General features: G+C 40.6%; 2 protein-coding genes across 2 annotated transcripts; both read left to right on the top strand.

Annotated features, from left to right (window-relative positions):
• Positions 1 to 981: 981 nt before the first annotated feature.
• Positions 982 to 4,503, top strand: LOC5499337 (neuropilin-2). Its single transcript, XM_048730325.1, has 4 exons — positions 982 to 1,020; positions 1,102 to 1,412; positions 2,621 to 2,759; positions 4,125 to 4,503. The coding sequence occupies exons 2-4, from the start codon at positions 1,287 to 1,289 to the stop codon at positions 4,475 to 4,477; spliced, it is 618 nt and encodes a 205-aa protein (XP_048586282.1). The 5' UTR covers positions 982 to 1,020; positions 1,102 to 1,286; the 3' UTR covers positions 4,478 to 4,503.
• Positions 4,504 to 4,764: 261 nt separating this feature from the next.
• On the top strand, positions 4,765 to 12,965 carry LOC116605212. Its single transcript, XM_032368038.2, has 7 exons — positions 4,765 to 4,890; positions 9,034 to 9,350; positions 9,842 to 9,995; positions 10,772 to 10,958; positions 11,462 to 11,670; positions 11,878 to 12,141; positions 12,532 to 12,965. Exons 1-7 carry the CDS (start codon positions 4,860 to 4,862, stop codon positions 12,816 to 12,818), a joined length of 1,449 nt encoding a protein of 482 aa, XP_032223929.2. The 5' UTR covers positions 4,765 to 4,859; the 3' UTR covers positions 12,819 to 12,965.
• Positions 12,966 to 15,294: the final 2,329 nt, after the last annotated feature.

Genomic DNA, 15,294 nt, shown 5'->3' on the forward strand with positions numbered 1-15,294 from the left:
CTCGGGCATATATATTTACTGGAATTCCTGTGTTAGCCCAGTCATAAAATGCACCGGTTTTTTTTTCTGCTCGCGATATGGCCAAAGTTGCGCAATAACACAAGAACCTTTGCGCCATAGTCGATCTCTTCTGCATAATTTAAAACTGTGTCATGGTCGCAATCTTTGAATTTGAGACCCCAACTCTCAGATCCATGTTATTTGTGCAGTTGAAGGCCAGATTCGCGATTCCATTGTTGCATATCTTACCATAGTCTCAATCTCTACCAAGTCATTGTGCAAAATCATCTCAAGCTGGATTGAAACTTGGGTTTCTTCGCGAGATCACTTCTCCGCAAAAATGTTTTCGAAAACAGACTTACCCTGAAAACCACTGTGTATTTCGTAAGAGAACCATTTAGTTTTGGGATTATTTTGGCCTTTGGTTGTGCTATATAAAGGTGTGTGTTTTAGAGTAAGGCGCGAGTTTACGTAACACAGTTTTTGCCGGGCTATTCATATCGATCTCATCAAGAGAACCTGTGACTTCAGGGTACCGCTCAAATTTCTGAAACTTGCTGAAAACGAAATCGCTTCAAGATCCAATTCAACGAAGGGAGATATTACATTTTGATGTACTGTGCCAAATATTGAACTCAAAGCAGATTCTAATATGTAAAAAGAATAATACATGGTTTAATTGATTATTTATTACGCGACTGGCCGCGTCATATAGCCGTAGCAGGGGCACTGCCCCCCCCTCCCCCCTAAAAAAAGTAAAAGCCGAAAAGAAAGTAAAAGAATAGAAACTTATACATAAAAATAAAACGTTTGATAAAGAGCTGTGTAAGGTAATAAGGTGCCCCTCCCCTCAACATTTCTGGATACCATGTAGTTGTATCGTGGCAGAAGTTTTTGATCGTGGAACATGTTAGTGCACATGCATGAATGAGTTGGCTCCGAAGAGCCTTTGATTCTTATTGTTTTTCTGTTTCATCTTATTCCAGGTGTTCGTGGATCGTATTCAAGGAGAATTTGAAGGTGAAGTAACAGGATCATTTTTGCACTTTTTTCTATATTATATCTCATAATTTCAAAATCGTTTTTTTTCGATATTTCCAGATTGCTCCGATTCGCTAGGTTTGACATCCGGGGATATCCACGACAACAACCTAACTGCGTCATCCACGCTCCCGCCCCAGGCCTCACACGGTCCACAACACGCAAGGCTTCACAATAAGCATGCGTGGTGCGCCGCTAATGATACCGCTGGCCAGTTCATACAGATAGACCTCGAAGAAGTAAAAATGCTCTCATCTGTCCTCATTCAAGGAGATGCCCGGAAGGACTACTTCGTGACGTCACTTTATTTGGCTTATGGGATAACTGCTGATCACTGGCTCAACTACACTGAAAACAGCACCACTCGAATTGTAAGTTTCAGAGAGCCCTGTACCCTCTAAAAAGTAACTTTTATTTTAATTATTTAGGCTCTGACATATGAACAGATTCCATTTAATAATTTCATAATCTAATCTAATCGTTTGATAAGTACAAATTCGAAACAAAAGTAGTGGTACCGGACCTCGTTTTGTTGCCGTTGATGGCCAGAAACTCTTGTAAAATTCAGCTATTTTAACATTTCGTTATAAAGATTCAGTAGTAAGCTAATAATCGAAATCTACTGATAACACATTAATCGTGTTACCTGGCCTTTGTTGTTGCCCGTTTAGGTCTATTATGTGCGCGATCATATTGAAAACTGATAAAAAATGCGACTAACAAGGGCCTGGGATGGACATACTCGAAACTTTTCCAAGCAATTTCTGAAACAAGTCGTCTCAGAGTTTTATGCTAATATGCATAACTACGATTTAAACATATTAATAGGGCTGTCAGGATTTTTATTAGCGAAAAATCTAAGAAAAAAAGATGGCAGACAAAGCTTAGTCTAAAAACGTTATTTTCTTATTTTGAGATTTATAGAGAAAATTGTAGGCGAGGCTAGCTCTGTCCTGAGAATACAGTCGAAGATTTGCTAGATTTTTGCTCTAATCTTCGTGCTTTTAAGAAGTTCTAGTATCAACTCAATTCTTTGAAAAGAGATCGTGCTAGGAACATCGTTTTTTTTCAATAACTTGAGATCGCTTTTGCGTTTTTCGAGAGAACTTCTTTTTGCTATTTCATAAAGTTATATAAACAACATTTTAAACAACATAGCCAATCAAATTTCGCAGACACGAAATTTGATTGGCTTCTCGTGAGAACACCATTGTATTAGAACTCGCGTTTAGAAAGACCTCACAGAGCCCATGGTATAGATTAATAACATCTTACTTCTACACAAGACCCCTGTCTTGTCACCACAACAGCAGAAGCCAATTGCCTTAGGCTTTTGATATGTAGCATATAGAGTGAAGAATATTAGATCCCAAATTCAAACATATATAAACAGCAACAAGGACAATGGAAATTGATATTGTATACGAAACAAATGTTTTAGCACTTACGGTTAATCGCGTTGAATTAAATTATCTTGAAAACTTTGATGATTGAATCTTTGCTGCTAAAACAATTTTTAGAAAAGAATTTTACCACTTCTTGTTACATCGTGGTTTTGTTAATCAATTTCATCTTTCAGTTCAAAGGGAACCGTGATCGTGAATCAATAAAAAAGCTTCACCTGAAAACGAAGATTGCTGTGCGAAGACTCAGGATCTACCCTGTCACGTGGTTTGCTCACGTGTGCCTAAGGCTGGAATTAAAGGGTTGTGACGCAGGTGAGTACTATTCCCTTTTCCTCAATGAACGGTGGGATGCAATTTTCGACTCCACACAAGAAAAAAAAAGAATTGCGCACTTTTGCTTAACCCTATTAAGACTGCGTGATTGGGGAGGAGGCTAAAAGGGCCCCCTCCGTATTTCATGAACCGATTAGACTATGAACATCAAACTTACAGACAATGATCAACAGAATGCAAAGAACCGTCACGTCCTATTTTGGGTGTGGTCGAAGCAATTAGGACGTCACAATGACGTCATAAATACGATTTTTAGCCTTACTTTCAGTATTGCCTAAATTATCAGATATCGGGTTTAAATTATCTTGCATCATTCAAATATGTCAGAATCAACCTTTTTACGGCTTTACAATCCAGAAAAGCCACAAAACGTATAATCATTTCTTTTGTAAGAATTTCCGCCATCTTGGGTTCGCCATCTTGGATTCGCCATCTTGAATCCTGGATTCTTATTATTTTTTCAAAAAAAATTAGAATTATTACAGAAAAAGGTATTTGCATGCATTTATTACTGCTTATAGTGATGGTAAATGCATGATATTAGCTTTTAAAGTGTCATCTAGTAAATATAGTGACATTTTTACCAACAGCTTTGAGAGAAATTTACCTACCCCTCCCCCTCAAATAAAAAAAATAAAAAAGAATTCTAGCGCTGTTGTAAAACTTGTCACCTAAACAAACTTATAAAGTCAAAACAGACATTTTAATCTGAGAAACAGGACCAAAATATGAAAAATTCACTACTGTTTAGTTATTGGGAAACTTATGTGTTTTCAACTTAAGGGTTGCCATGGTAACATGGAGCGTCTCCTTGACATGCTAATGGTATCAAAACGTCCGCAGATAGATTTTAGGAAAAGTTACCAAGTTTTAGCCTCTTTAGCTGCTATGGTTCAGAAGTTATAGAAATTTTCAGGGGGGGATATAAGAAGCCGGTATAGAGGGTACAGGATCATCTTCTGTGGTGCCATTTTCGCCGACAAAATGAAAGCTGCAAATATAAATATTCGTATGCCACACTTTAATAAATCTCCTTGTTTGCACCGCTTCATTTATTCTTTTTATCTTTCTCTGTTTTTTTTTTATTCTCCTGGAAAATGGAAGAAAAGTACAGGGTCCCCATTGCCATTTTTCTGCTATAACTGCGGGAATCTAGAGTCATTTCTACAGGTGCCATCATCACAATGCTTTGTTGTCCCCATTTTGTTCGTACGAAAGCACACGCTTTTTGACTTGTCCGAACTGTCGCGGGTTGTTTACGATTTGTTGGACTTTCATCCCGCAAAACGCACGTGACTTTCCAGCGCCGAAAGGGTGAATCCACTAACATTCTCGTTCTCCCAGATCCCTTGACTCCCCTTGGTATGTACAGCCACGACATACCCCATAGTTCAGTGAGTGCATCTTCAAAGTACAGCGCTGTGTATCCTGCACACGAAGCCCGCCTTCTCCACGGTGGAGGTATCCAAGCTCCAACAGATTATGGCTGGATAGCCGCAACCAGTGACCGAGAGCCTTGGTTGAAAATATTTATCTTTTTTGGGCCTGTGTTCGTAACGGCTATCGCAACACAAGGAAGGAATAAACAGCCTCAGTGGGTTAAGTCATACCAACTGGATTATGAACACATGAACAGCACAATGATAGAATACAGAGAAAGTGGTGTAGCCAAGGTAAGTGATACGCAAAGATTATAAATAAAAACGAAAAAAGGCGAGACATTTACGCCGCGATGTCCCAAAATAGGGCGCCGGGATATTCGGAAAAAAGCGAGGCTAAGACCGGGATTGTTTAGCAGACGTCTTATATACCTTTAGTATTTGGACTTGTCGGTGTCTAGTGTTTTGGAGCCTGTTCACCCCCCCCCCCCCCCCCCCCATCCCAAGTGATTTTCCATAGTGATTCGACTCTGTGCTCTTGAAACTTCGCCTTCCAGCCAAAATTTAGATATCAATCATTCGCTTTTAGATCTTTTCTGGCAATTTCGACTCTGAAACTGTAATAACGCACCGCCTATCGCCAGCTATCTACACGAGGACTGTACGCTTCCTTCCAAAGTCTTGGGAAACGTTCGCGACAATGCGAGTGGAAATGTACACCTACGGAAAATGTAAGTTATACATACCGAAAAGCAATTTGCAGCTATTTTCCTAAGGTGGAGTAAATAGTGGTGAATACCCGGGGGTTCTTTGGGGTAAAAGCGATGGGGGTGCTATTCAGAAAATTCGAAAGCTACTCCGAATGGCAAATTGACAAAGTGTTTTGTTTAGAAGACGTTGGTTCGTAGCGTCTTTCTTTACGAACCCCTAAAGAGTACAAATTTTAATAGAAAAGCCTATTTTCTTACTAGAGACGACCCCCTACTAGATATATTTTGGCACTGCCTCAAACGGAGCCCCACACTTATCGGCTGTTTACAATTCTCAAACTACTACAAGTTTGATAGGTATTTCAAAATTATTGCATTGCGCAAATTACATCGTGTAAAATGTAACAAAAAATAGTTTATCATTTAAAAATAATTATAATTCTACGCTTTACAAAATATGATCGTGCTATATATAGATTCTCTGGACCAATGTTTATAGTTTTTCCAGGTTGCACTGTAAAGGTGTGGTTGTGTAGCACTTAAACCAGGATTAAGTCTGCAATACTTCCGATCTGCGGTTTTATCTGAGGGTTGTATTGATTCCCATCAATCGATCGTGAGGTTTATAAAAGCTTTCAAACTCTTAAACTTGAAAGGAAAGATGTATCTGAAGTCAGTTCGAGTCAACGATTGTTTTTTTTTCACTGCTTCAGGTGGTTGAACGATATTATGGTGAAGGCGGTTGTTATCTAATTTGGTATGCGCTATTTATTAACCACTGGCACCAGAAAGCAGGGAATGCTGGGTAATGAAGCAGCTTGCATAATAAAGTTTTTGGCGGGAAATTTGCGCGTTTGCACGACGCGCGGATGTTAGTTCTCATGTTTCACTGTCGGTCCAGATTTTCAGGAAGAAATACCTTGAGCTCTTCTTAAGCCTTTTGTGTCTCGAAATGGCAGGGGAAGCGCGGATTCCATGGTCTAAAGTTATTCAAAATTGCCTACAGTGATTTTGAAGGATATGTTACTGAAGTAAGGGAAACTCTGTCTTTAATAAGGGAGAACGAGCTTGCTACCACTAGTTCTTATGTTATTACTGAACGCAATCAAAGGGATGCGGCGAGGACCTCACTTAGAGCGGTAAGCTGGTTAACAAAAAATCGTTTTAGTTTTTTTAACATGTTAAAGGCTGGGTACATGCACAAATGTATCAAACAAGCTTATTCGAAGAAACCAATTGCTACTCCGTTTTAAGTGAATTAAGCCCTTATCAGCTTTTTTAATGATGTCAATATTTAAGTATTCAAGTGCAGAGAGGACAATGTACGACATATTTCTGTAAAACAGTGATCTCACACTTACAGTGATCTTACAATATCACCTTACAAATATGGACAAGTGTTAATCTGTGTTTAACCCATTAACTCCTGGCTATTTTTGAGCTGAATGTACAAAAAAACAGACTGAAAACAGATACCTCCCCCTATTTTGAGTTTTATACAGCCCGTCAAATTCAAACAGCGCTACACCTAGTCAGCGGTATCCTAACTTTCCAACAGTGCTTTGCGGTCCCACCTCTAATCCCTTGTCGATGTGCTGATTTGCTGATAGTTCCTCGTATTTATTCATCAAAAATACAGCTGTAAGCATATTGGGAGAGTGTCCTAGGACGTCATGAAATCTATTGGGGCATAATTGAGTGCTGTGCTTATGGATATTTGCAAGCAAAGGTGGATTCAAGGTGATGTTTTCTTGTTTGGCTTTGCCTAGATGAGAAAATAATTTTGCCAATGAATCACCACAGCTCTCCCAAATGCTGTCTTTTCTGAAATTAAATTAATTCTAAAATTGTTTACGCTGCTATTCTGGGCCTGTATGACCTGGAATTGATTTGTTTGGCTTCGGGGTGAAAAAACTTTTCATCTGACTTTGGGGAGAGGAGTGTTGACTGGCCTTCACCTCGTGAAATTTTCCCTGGATATCCCAGAATGCTTTGCAATCCGAATGGCATCCAAGTGGTTTCACAAGCCTTCAACCTGAACCTGGAAGATAATAAAGGTATATATTTGTGTCTTGAGCTGTATTTGCTGATCTCTCCCTCTGTGTGGTATTTTGAGCGCTTTGTTAAGAGGTGTGATTCTGCTTTTCTTTCCTTGTCCGATTTGGAATTTGTCAAAGAACCTGTGCTATTATTTGGCTTAAAAGTAAGTTACTATCATCTTTGTTGAATGCATATCTGCAAGACCATGTATCCTTTAGACTGATGCCTGAGTATCTTTATCTTGTTGTGTTTATTTTGCATTAATTTTTTTTTTGGTTGTAGGTACTTCTCAAGGCCGGTACAGGCCGGTTGAGGGGTCAATGTCTTAAAGTTCTTAAAACCTTTCATTTATATCAATCTAGCCAAAACAAAGCATAGATAAACTTTCAAATTCTGAAAAGGGAATTGAATTTGATTGAAATTTGAATTTTCTACAGATCTTTGAAAATTTTCCTGGCCGCGCGAAAGGAGATTGAATCGAGTGAATAATTCCAAGTTTTGGCGGGAAAATCTGAAACAACTTATTTTCCTAAATTCGTTAAAATTCAGAGACGGCAATACCACAAAATGTTGGCGAATTGTTTTCTATTGCAATGCTACCCACAATGAAGCGAAGAATAATTTAAAGTCGAGAATTGTATGCGAAAAAAGAAAATATCGTTTTGTTGTAGGTTTCAAAAACAGCGCGCGCTCGTGAGAATGTCGCCATACTTGATTGCGAATGCAGCGCGCGCGCACAATGCAAAAACAATTCAAAGACTAAAAACTATCTGCTAAATTTTGCAGATTTGTTTCCTGAAGTTAAATAATCATTTGACTACCAGGTTAAGATATAAAGATGACGGTAAAAGTTGTAACCACACAGCGTTCTTTAGCAATAACTAAGAAGACATGAAGACGGTTTATTTTGATATTAATATCATTTTAATGAGCTGTGATTATGACGGTATGGAAAATATAAAACTGACTTCCTTCTTAATAAATACTAGTTATGCAATGCTTCCAAGTGGCACTGTAGCTGTAGCAAACCCCTAATATTTCTACTAGCCTTAGGGTAAGTGTGTATATGCTAGGAAGATCTGAGGTGTTTTGAAATACTACTACCTCACAGACTTGCCAGCTTTCCATGTTTCCTTTTCTGTTTCTGTCTGGTGCCGGTGGTTAATAAATAGCGCATACCAAATTAGATAACTACCGCCTGCACCATAATATCGTTCGACCACCTGAAGCGGTGAAAAAAAATCAATCATTGATTCGAACTGACTTCAGATACATTTTTCCTTTCAAGTTTAAGAATACGAATGAGAATCAATACAATCAACAGATAAAACCGCAGATCGGAAGTATTGCAGACTCAATCCTGGTTTCGGTGGTTCCCGTAACACCGCACTGTAAGGGTTTTGTTGTGTAGCGCTTGGTTTTGCCCATTCTCGTAACACCGCACTGTAAGGGTTTTGTTGTGTAGCGCTTGGTTTCGCCCATTCTCGTAACACCGCACTGTAAGGATTTTGTTGTGTAGCGCTTGGTTTTGCCCATTCTTGTCACATATGATTATTCGGTTCTGAAGACTCGCGCTTCTCACAAACCCGACCCTCCGGATTTTTTTTGCTCCGGACAATTACCCCTTAACCCCCCCCCCCCCCTTCCCTTCCCCCTGGAAATTATTCCCGGGCGTTTTATCCCCCGACCCCCTTCCCCGGAATTTCCAATCCCCTCCATTGAATATTAAATTTGACATTATCTGGAAATACACAATGTGTCATTATCATTATTTTTATATTCACATGATAAAGGATTTGCCTCTGTTTTTTAGCAAGCGAAATTTAAATCTGATTTCATCTAAAATAGAATCGGAAATACAGGGAACAGAAAAGGCAAATTCCAATTGTTTTGACAATCGTTCCGCGCCCGAACCGATGAAAACATTTTTATTTCCATGCCAGATTTTATAGAGTCCCTTTAAAGCTAAGTGGTCTTATGGTTTCCTATTCAGAGTTGAAAACACCACTTTCAATTTGTAGTTCTATACCTACTAGAAGATACTGCAAAGGCGTTAAAAAAATCCCTTGTTTTCCGGGGGTGGTCAGATTCTTATCAGAGAACTCACTCAATTATGTTACCTAGATTCTCCAACAGACCTGGGGATTGCCAGTGGAGAACTCCCTGATAGCCAGATAACAGCCTCGTCTTACAGAGACACCAATCCACCTTGGGAAGGTCGTCTATTTTTTCAGAGCAACTTATTTTCCTGGTGCAATGTGTTCAGCCTGGATCGTAAGCCGTGGTTGCAGTTTAACTTAAGCCACGTCATGCTGATAACTGCCGTTGCCGTGCAACCCCGTGGAATCATATCAGCCCGCTATGCCAAGACCTTTCAAGTGATGTATCATCAACATGGCCAAATGACCACATATAAAGACAAAGGAAAATCAGTCCCAAGAGTAAGCTATTACCATTACACTCTCTATTGTATGGCATAACTAAATTTCTTTCAACCTCAATTAACGGGAGAGGCAGAGAGATTGGAGGTCCATGTATGGGGTCTAAAAACGTAAATCATTATTTCTTGACATTTTCATATATACCCCCCCCCCCCCCCCCTCTCTCTACATCCGATTGAATAAAGCCCCGCATTACTACGGGTAGTCCTGGATTTTCAAGGTGCTTAAAGCTGCTTTAGTTGTTTTCTTCTTTATGGCGTATAATTCAAAATGGCGCCTTAGTTCTTCGGTAAAGAAATCGTCTGAATTAAAACTTAGCTTGAGAGTGATCTTTTCCAAATCAAACGAACTTATGCATTTTGGCTTGTGAATTTCGCTTTGCAGCTTTGAATCTCCCTCAAATCGAGTCATCACAGGATTTCCGCTATTTTATTTTAGAAAAACGTCCCCTTTTGATTAATGTGTGCCTTATCTGGTATTTCTCAATTTAGACATTTACTGGAAATTCAAACGGCTTGGATAAGGTGGTCACATCAGAGCTTGACAGGCCTATCGTCGCTTCCGCCGTACGACTTGTCTTTCTCACTGTTTATCAGTACAACAATTGGTTTTGCGCCAGAGCTGGAGTCATTGGACACAGAAAAAGTAAGTGAACCGGTTCCCAACCTCTGTAATATACATAGCACCAGTCTATGCGTTCATGTCTGGAGACTTTTGGTAATTTTCACTGGGCTAAAAATCCCTGAAATTTCTGTTTGAATTCCAATGAAGGTGCCATTCCCATAAAACGACTTCCAAAGACTTCTGAACATCCTCCCGAGGTATTCTTGTGTACCAATCAACGCCCGATTCTTCTTAGGGAAGGGTCATTATTTTAATCGGAGGGGGAGGGGCTGCTAAGTTTAATTTTTTTCTAGTTCAAAAATTTCGACCCTTCCCCAATTTAAAGCACAAAAATTACGACCCTCCCCCAAAAAGGCTACCAAAAATTAAGCCCCCCCCCCCCAAAAAAAGCTGAAATTATTGTATGTGTGTGTGAGATTTGGGGAGGGGGAGGTACACTGGCTTGGACACGCCCATAAAGGGGCGACGGAGCAGGCATTAAACACCACCAAGCCAGGAGAAAAGTTGATTTCGAGCCCATTTTTCAGGGGTGTGAATATTTTATAGGGGGATCTTGGGGCATGCTTTCCTGTGAACTTTTTCCCATTTTCAATTAAATGAAATGCTAATTACTGTTAAAACCAAAATAGAATAAAGCATCATTAGCTTCATCCAAACAGAAATCTTATTTATACATCTTGTCATTCCACCAATGTGAAAAGTTAATATATAGATAAAGCGGGTGGCGACCAAAAACGACAATATATTTTTACATGGCCTTATTGGTGTTATTGTCCTTGGTTTGATCTTTTTTACAGAGACTGTTTGTCCTCCAGGATGGCTTCCATTTACAGAAAACTGCTATTTTTTTAGCGTGAACAAAGTAGCATTGCTCGACAAAGATGGAGCGCGAGTGAAATGCTATGAGAAAGGTGCGAACCTGACAGATATAACAGACGCACAGGAGCTAAAAGCGCTTAGTGCCAATCTGAGGATCGACACCAGGTATGGAATGACAACGAGTCAATTCTAAGGCAATGATTTTGAACTCAACTGTGTTGTAACTTTAACAGGCTCGTACACAGGGCGATGCGCAGGGTGCGCACTAAACATCACCGCACCCCCCCCCCCCCCCTTGAGCCAATCCTGGGTACGCGCCTGTTTAGCGATCGTGTAGTGCATGAGCCAGACCTCGAATTACTGAAGGGGATGGGTGTGGGGCAAAAATCCCCTTTTGGTCATTTCCTTGTAGGGGTCACGGCCCTGTAAGCTGGTCAGTCTAGAATTAAAAACACACGGCCCCTTACGCCATGCTTCCGAACGTTCTGTTAAGGATTATTAAAAAAATAGAACTTCTAAAAGAAGTACGGATATTTCATGTAATAACATAGTGTTTTAAATGATACTAGAATCATCTAGACTATTCCAAGTCATCTGTTACATCATGCTGGATCCGTATTTAATAATTATGGAAGATTCGCTGAGTGTGTCTTTTTGTTAAACGTTAGGTATTTTATTGGAGCGGATGATAACAAAACTGAAGGAGAGTATCGCTGGGAGGATGGACGCATTGCAGAGCTTCAAGGCTTCTGGCGAGATGGTGAACCTATTGAGAGCTCTGATAGGAACTGTGTAGTGTTGATGGAGGGAAAGCTGGAAGTCTATTCTTGCGCTATACCGTTAGCAGGGCACATTTGCAAGAGAAAAGCGGATGGTGGTAGGTATTTGACAGCAGAAGTAAAATATATTATTTTGGCTGTTAGAAGTGTCAAGCAATGTATGTCTCGAATCGTTAAAAAATCGTCAAGAGTAACACACCAAATGATTTCCTCGTACCCTTTAAAAGATGGCAAAAAGATTTTATCAATCATGGAATCCATGCGCCTTCATATGCTTTCAGTGATCTTTTAATTTTTTTTTTCAGGATATTTTGGCACTCCGATTATATTGCCGAGCCTTCCTGATGTTGAAGTCGAGAAAGGTAAATCCATCAAGCTGCAGTGCCAGGCCACCGGTGACGCGGTCATCTACATCGCTTGGTTACACAACAACACTCTAGTCCAGAATCGGACGAAAGACACTGCGCTTGTGTTTGACAAAGTACCGCTGACCGCTAAAGGAAGTTGGAAATGCGTCGCGTCAAACCATCTTGGCCAAGACACTAAATCATTCTACCTCCATGTAACTGGTAAGTTGGAACGTTCACATGAAAATCCTACTTATCAACATTTTAGTTAATAATAAAGAGCCAAATATCCACTTATACCATAAAAAATACTTTTTCACGACAACTTTATCGAGGATGTGATTTGGCACTTTCGAATCCAAACCAAGGCCGTGGCTTGAAAGTTTTGTTCGTCGTTGCTTCGGGGAAAGCCACTTTTTTGTGTGTAAAATTCCTGCTCTGGGCGGCTGTTACATCCCCCCCTCCCCCCCACCTCTTGCCTCAGTTCAGCTACGGCAGCTACGGCCCTGCAAACTACTACATTACTAGAGCTTAATCCGCTAACTAACAGTTAGTTTCTTAATCAAAGTCTTAGTATATCTGCTCTTCCAAACATGCCTTTTTTTGCTTTAGACCCTGTGCAACCTCAGGGTGATCAGATATTCATGCAGCATCAGCAACCCTCGGTTCTCCCTCAAGATCACGTGATCTTTACAATGCTGGAGGCCGACACTCTGGGCTGCTTGACACAATGCTTAGGCCGAACAGCATGCCGGTCCTTCAGCTACAGCCCGACCGAGGCTATGTGTATTTTATTCTCCACCAGTCACGTGACCGCAAACCTGGAGTATCGGGAGGGATTCCAGTATTTCTTTCTGTCTGACGTGGTGGTAGCTGATCACTTCAGTGGTCTTCAGTGATCAAATGATTCCGCTTTCTGCCAGGTGATTTGAGTAATCTGCTCGGGTAACATGTCGGGAGGGGATGGGGAGAGCAAGTCAGAGAGAGAAGATTTCAATGTCCTTCAGAAAATACTCACGATTAAATGAATCAGCATCTAAAAAAAAGCATATAGGCAAAAGCATGCAATAATTAGATTTTTCCTTGCAAAGAAAGATGCACACTCTAAGTAAATTTACCAATTATCCTCAAAATAATCATTTACTTTTCTACTATTACTGTAGATCTTTTATGTTTTCTTGATAATTACATTAAAAAAATAGTGCATGTGTGTTTTTAGAATAAAATGTTTTTTTTTACCTGATCGCTCAAGCAGATGTGATGCTGTGATGCTCAATGGTTTCTAAAATTTAGAGGCACCTAATACGTGTGTAAGACCACGTCACTAACAACTTCTCTAAACACCTTCCAAGATCTTTTCCTCTATCCCCTTCCCTTGACCAGAACGTCCCAACCATCTCGATACAGCTGCAGATGCCAGTAGCTGTTGGGGGAAGGGGGGGGTAACACTACGTGTACTGCTTGATTGTCCAATAACACAAGGTGAAGTGAGCTTCTATACAGAACTTAGTTTGAACCCAAGCTGACAATGCATAGAGAGCTTGTACTGCTCAATAATTTTAAAAGTAAATTTAAATTCATGTTTACATTATGCCACAGCTTGCATATCCTGATGCATCACTCTGTAAAAACAAGTAGGTATGATACTCACAAAGTAGTCAATCCAAATGCCCAAATGGTCGTGTAGGCAGAGTTGAGATCCAGTTTTTGGTGAACCTGACTGACAAAAAGAGTAATGTAAGTCTTATGAAAATCAATACATACTTCGGTTGAGTCTCTTATTTAACTTTGTATAGGAGTTCTGGAATCTTGTTGAATTGTTTTCCCAATTTCATACGGTGCTTTGCTGTTTTCCGCATCTGCCAGGGAAGTTTGCTTGAATAAATTAGTCGGGATAAATACAAGTTGCCTAAACACGCTCCAATTTGGCAATGGGAGCGATAATAAAGGCCGTTGTCAGATTCCATGCCTCATTTCACCAACTAAACACACACAAAAAATAAAGAAAAAGAATTCGTTTTACAATAAGACAACTTTGAGCTTGAACGTTTTTTCGTCAACATATTCAGCATCTTCTTTTTCTCTACTTACTCCCCCTCGTCGCATCGCTTTCCCTATCATTCAATCAGAGACGTTCTTCACGGCTTTTTTCTTTGAGTCTAACTGCGACTTGAGACCACGTTTGGAGGTAATATAGGCAGGTTATGTTCAACGTTTACCGGCTGCATTGGCCTACGGAACTTAATAGCCGTCCCTCGACGGCCGTCGGAATAGAATAGATGCGACGGCCGTCGGAACTGAATAGCCGTCGGAATAGAATAGATGCGACGGCCGTCGGAACTGAATAGCCGTCGGAATAGAATAGATGTGACGGCCGTCGGAACTGAATAGCCGTCGAAATAGAATAGATGCGACGGCCGTCGGAATAGAATAACCGTCTATGATTGGCCGTCGGAACTGAACGCAAGATAATGTATTCCCCCTCAAAAACCAGGCTAATTCCATACCTACCCTACTACTGACGCCATACTGAAAATTTCCCAGAAGACTCTGGGGACGAGGATGGAAATACACTTCCAATGGCACAGAGAGCATTCGTCACCACAAATGTTAGCGATGTTAGAAAAACCTCTACAGGCGCCAGACAACAAAATTACAATCACACTGCAGGACCAAGTTTGACACTGTAGTGTTCTAAACCAGGACCAAACCAGGAGCTAAAGTGTCTAACCATTCAGTCCGGAAGAAATGCATTTGTCGCTAACTCGATGCGAATATCCCCGAACATTTGTTCGCACAGCTGTGCGGGCATAAGTCGACAGTAAGCCTAAAATCTTACAAGACAGCCGGCGAAACACAACAAAGAGCAATGTCCCTGAAAGTCAATTGTAACAGAACGACTATGACCCACTGTGACCACTTGGCTGGGGGAGGTACCGGTTTTAACTTCGCTCACGCTGTTAAAATCTGTAGGTTTAAAAGATCGTTCTCTGTCTGTTTCTCATTCTCATATGTTTTGTTCAACTCCCTGTATAACCGTGTCTCCCGTCTCCCTTTTTATATGCTTTTACGACGGCGTCCCATAGGTAATCCGACACTGACAGCCATGGAATGCTTTTTTTTAGCTCTGTTTAGATAAGGCTTCAGCCAATGAGCGTCCGAGGAACGAACTCCCCCCCCCCCCCCCCCCCACGGGCGTGTCGGTTACCCTTGAGCTCCCGTGACTTACGTAATGTTTACATGTTGCTACTGACTACGGATGTCACACACTAACAGCTAGCCGTGCTAGTGCGCATGGCAAGCTACACACATGATTATAATGACTGATAACATTCCAATCAGTTTTGCACTCAAAATCCTAAACCGTACTAAAAC

The sequence above is a fragment of the Nematostella vectensis genome, chromosome 7 (genome assembly GCF_932526225.1).
Source record: "Nematostella vectensis chromosome 7, jaNemVect1.1, whole genome shotgun sequence".
NCBI classification, from domain to species: Eukaryota; Metazoa; Cnidaria; class Anthozoa; order Actiniaria; family Edwardsiidae; genus Nematostella; species Nematostella vectensis.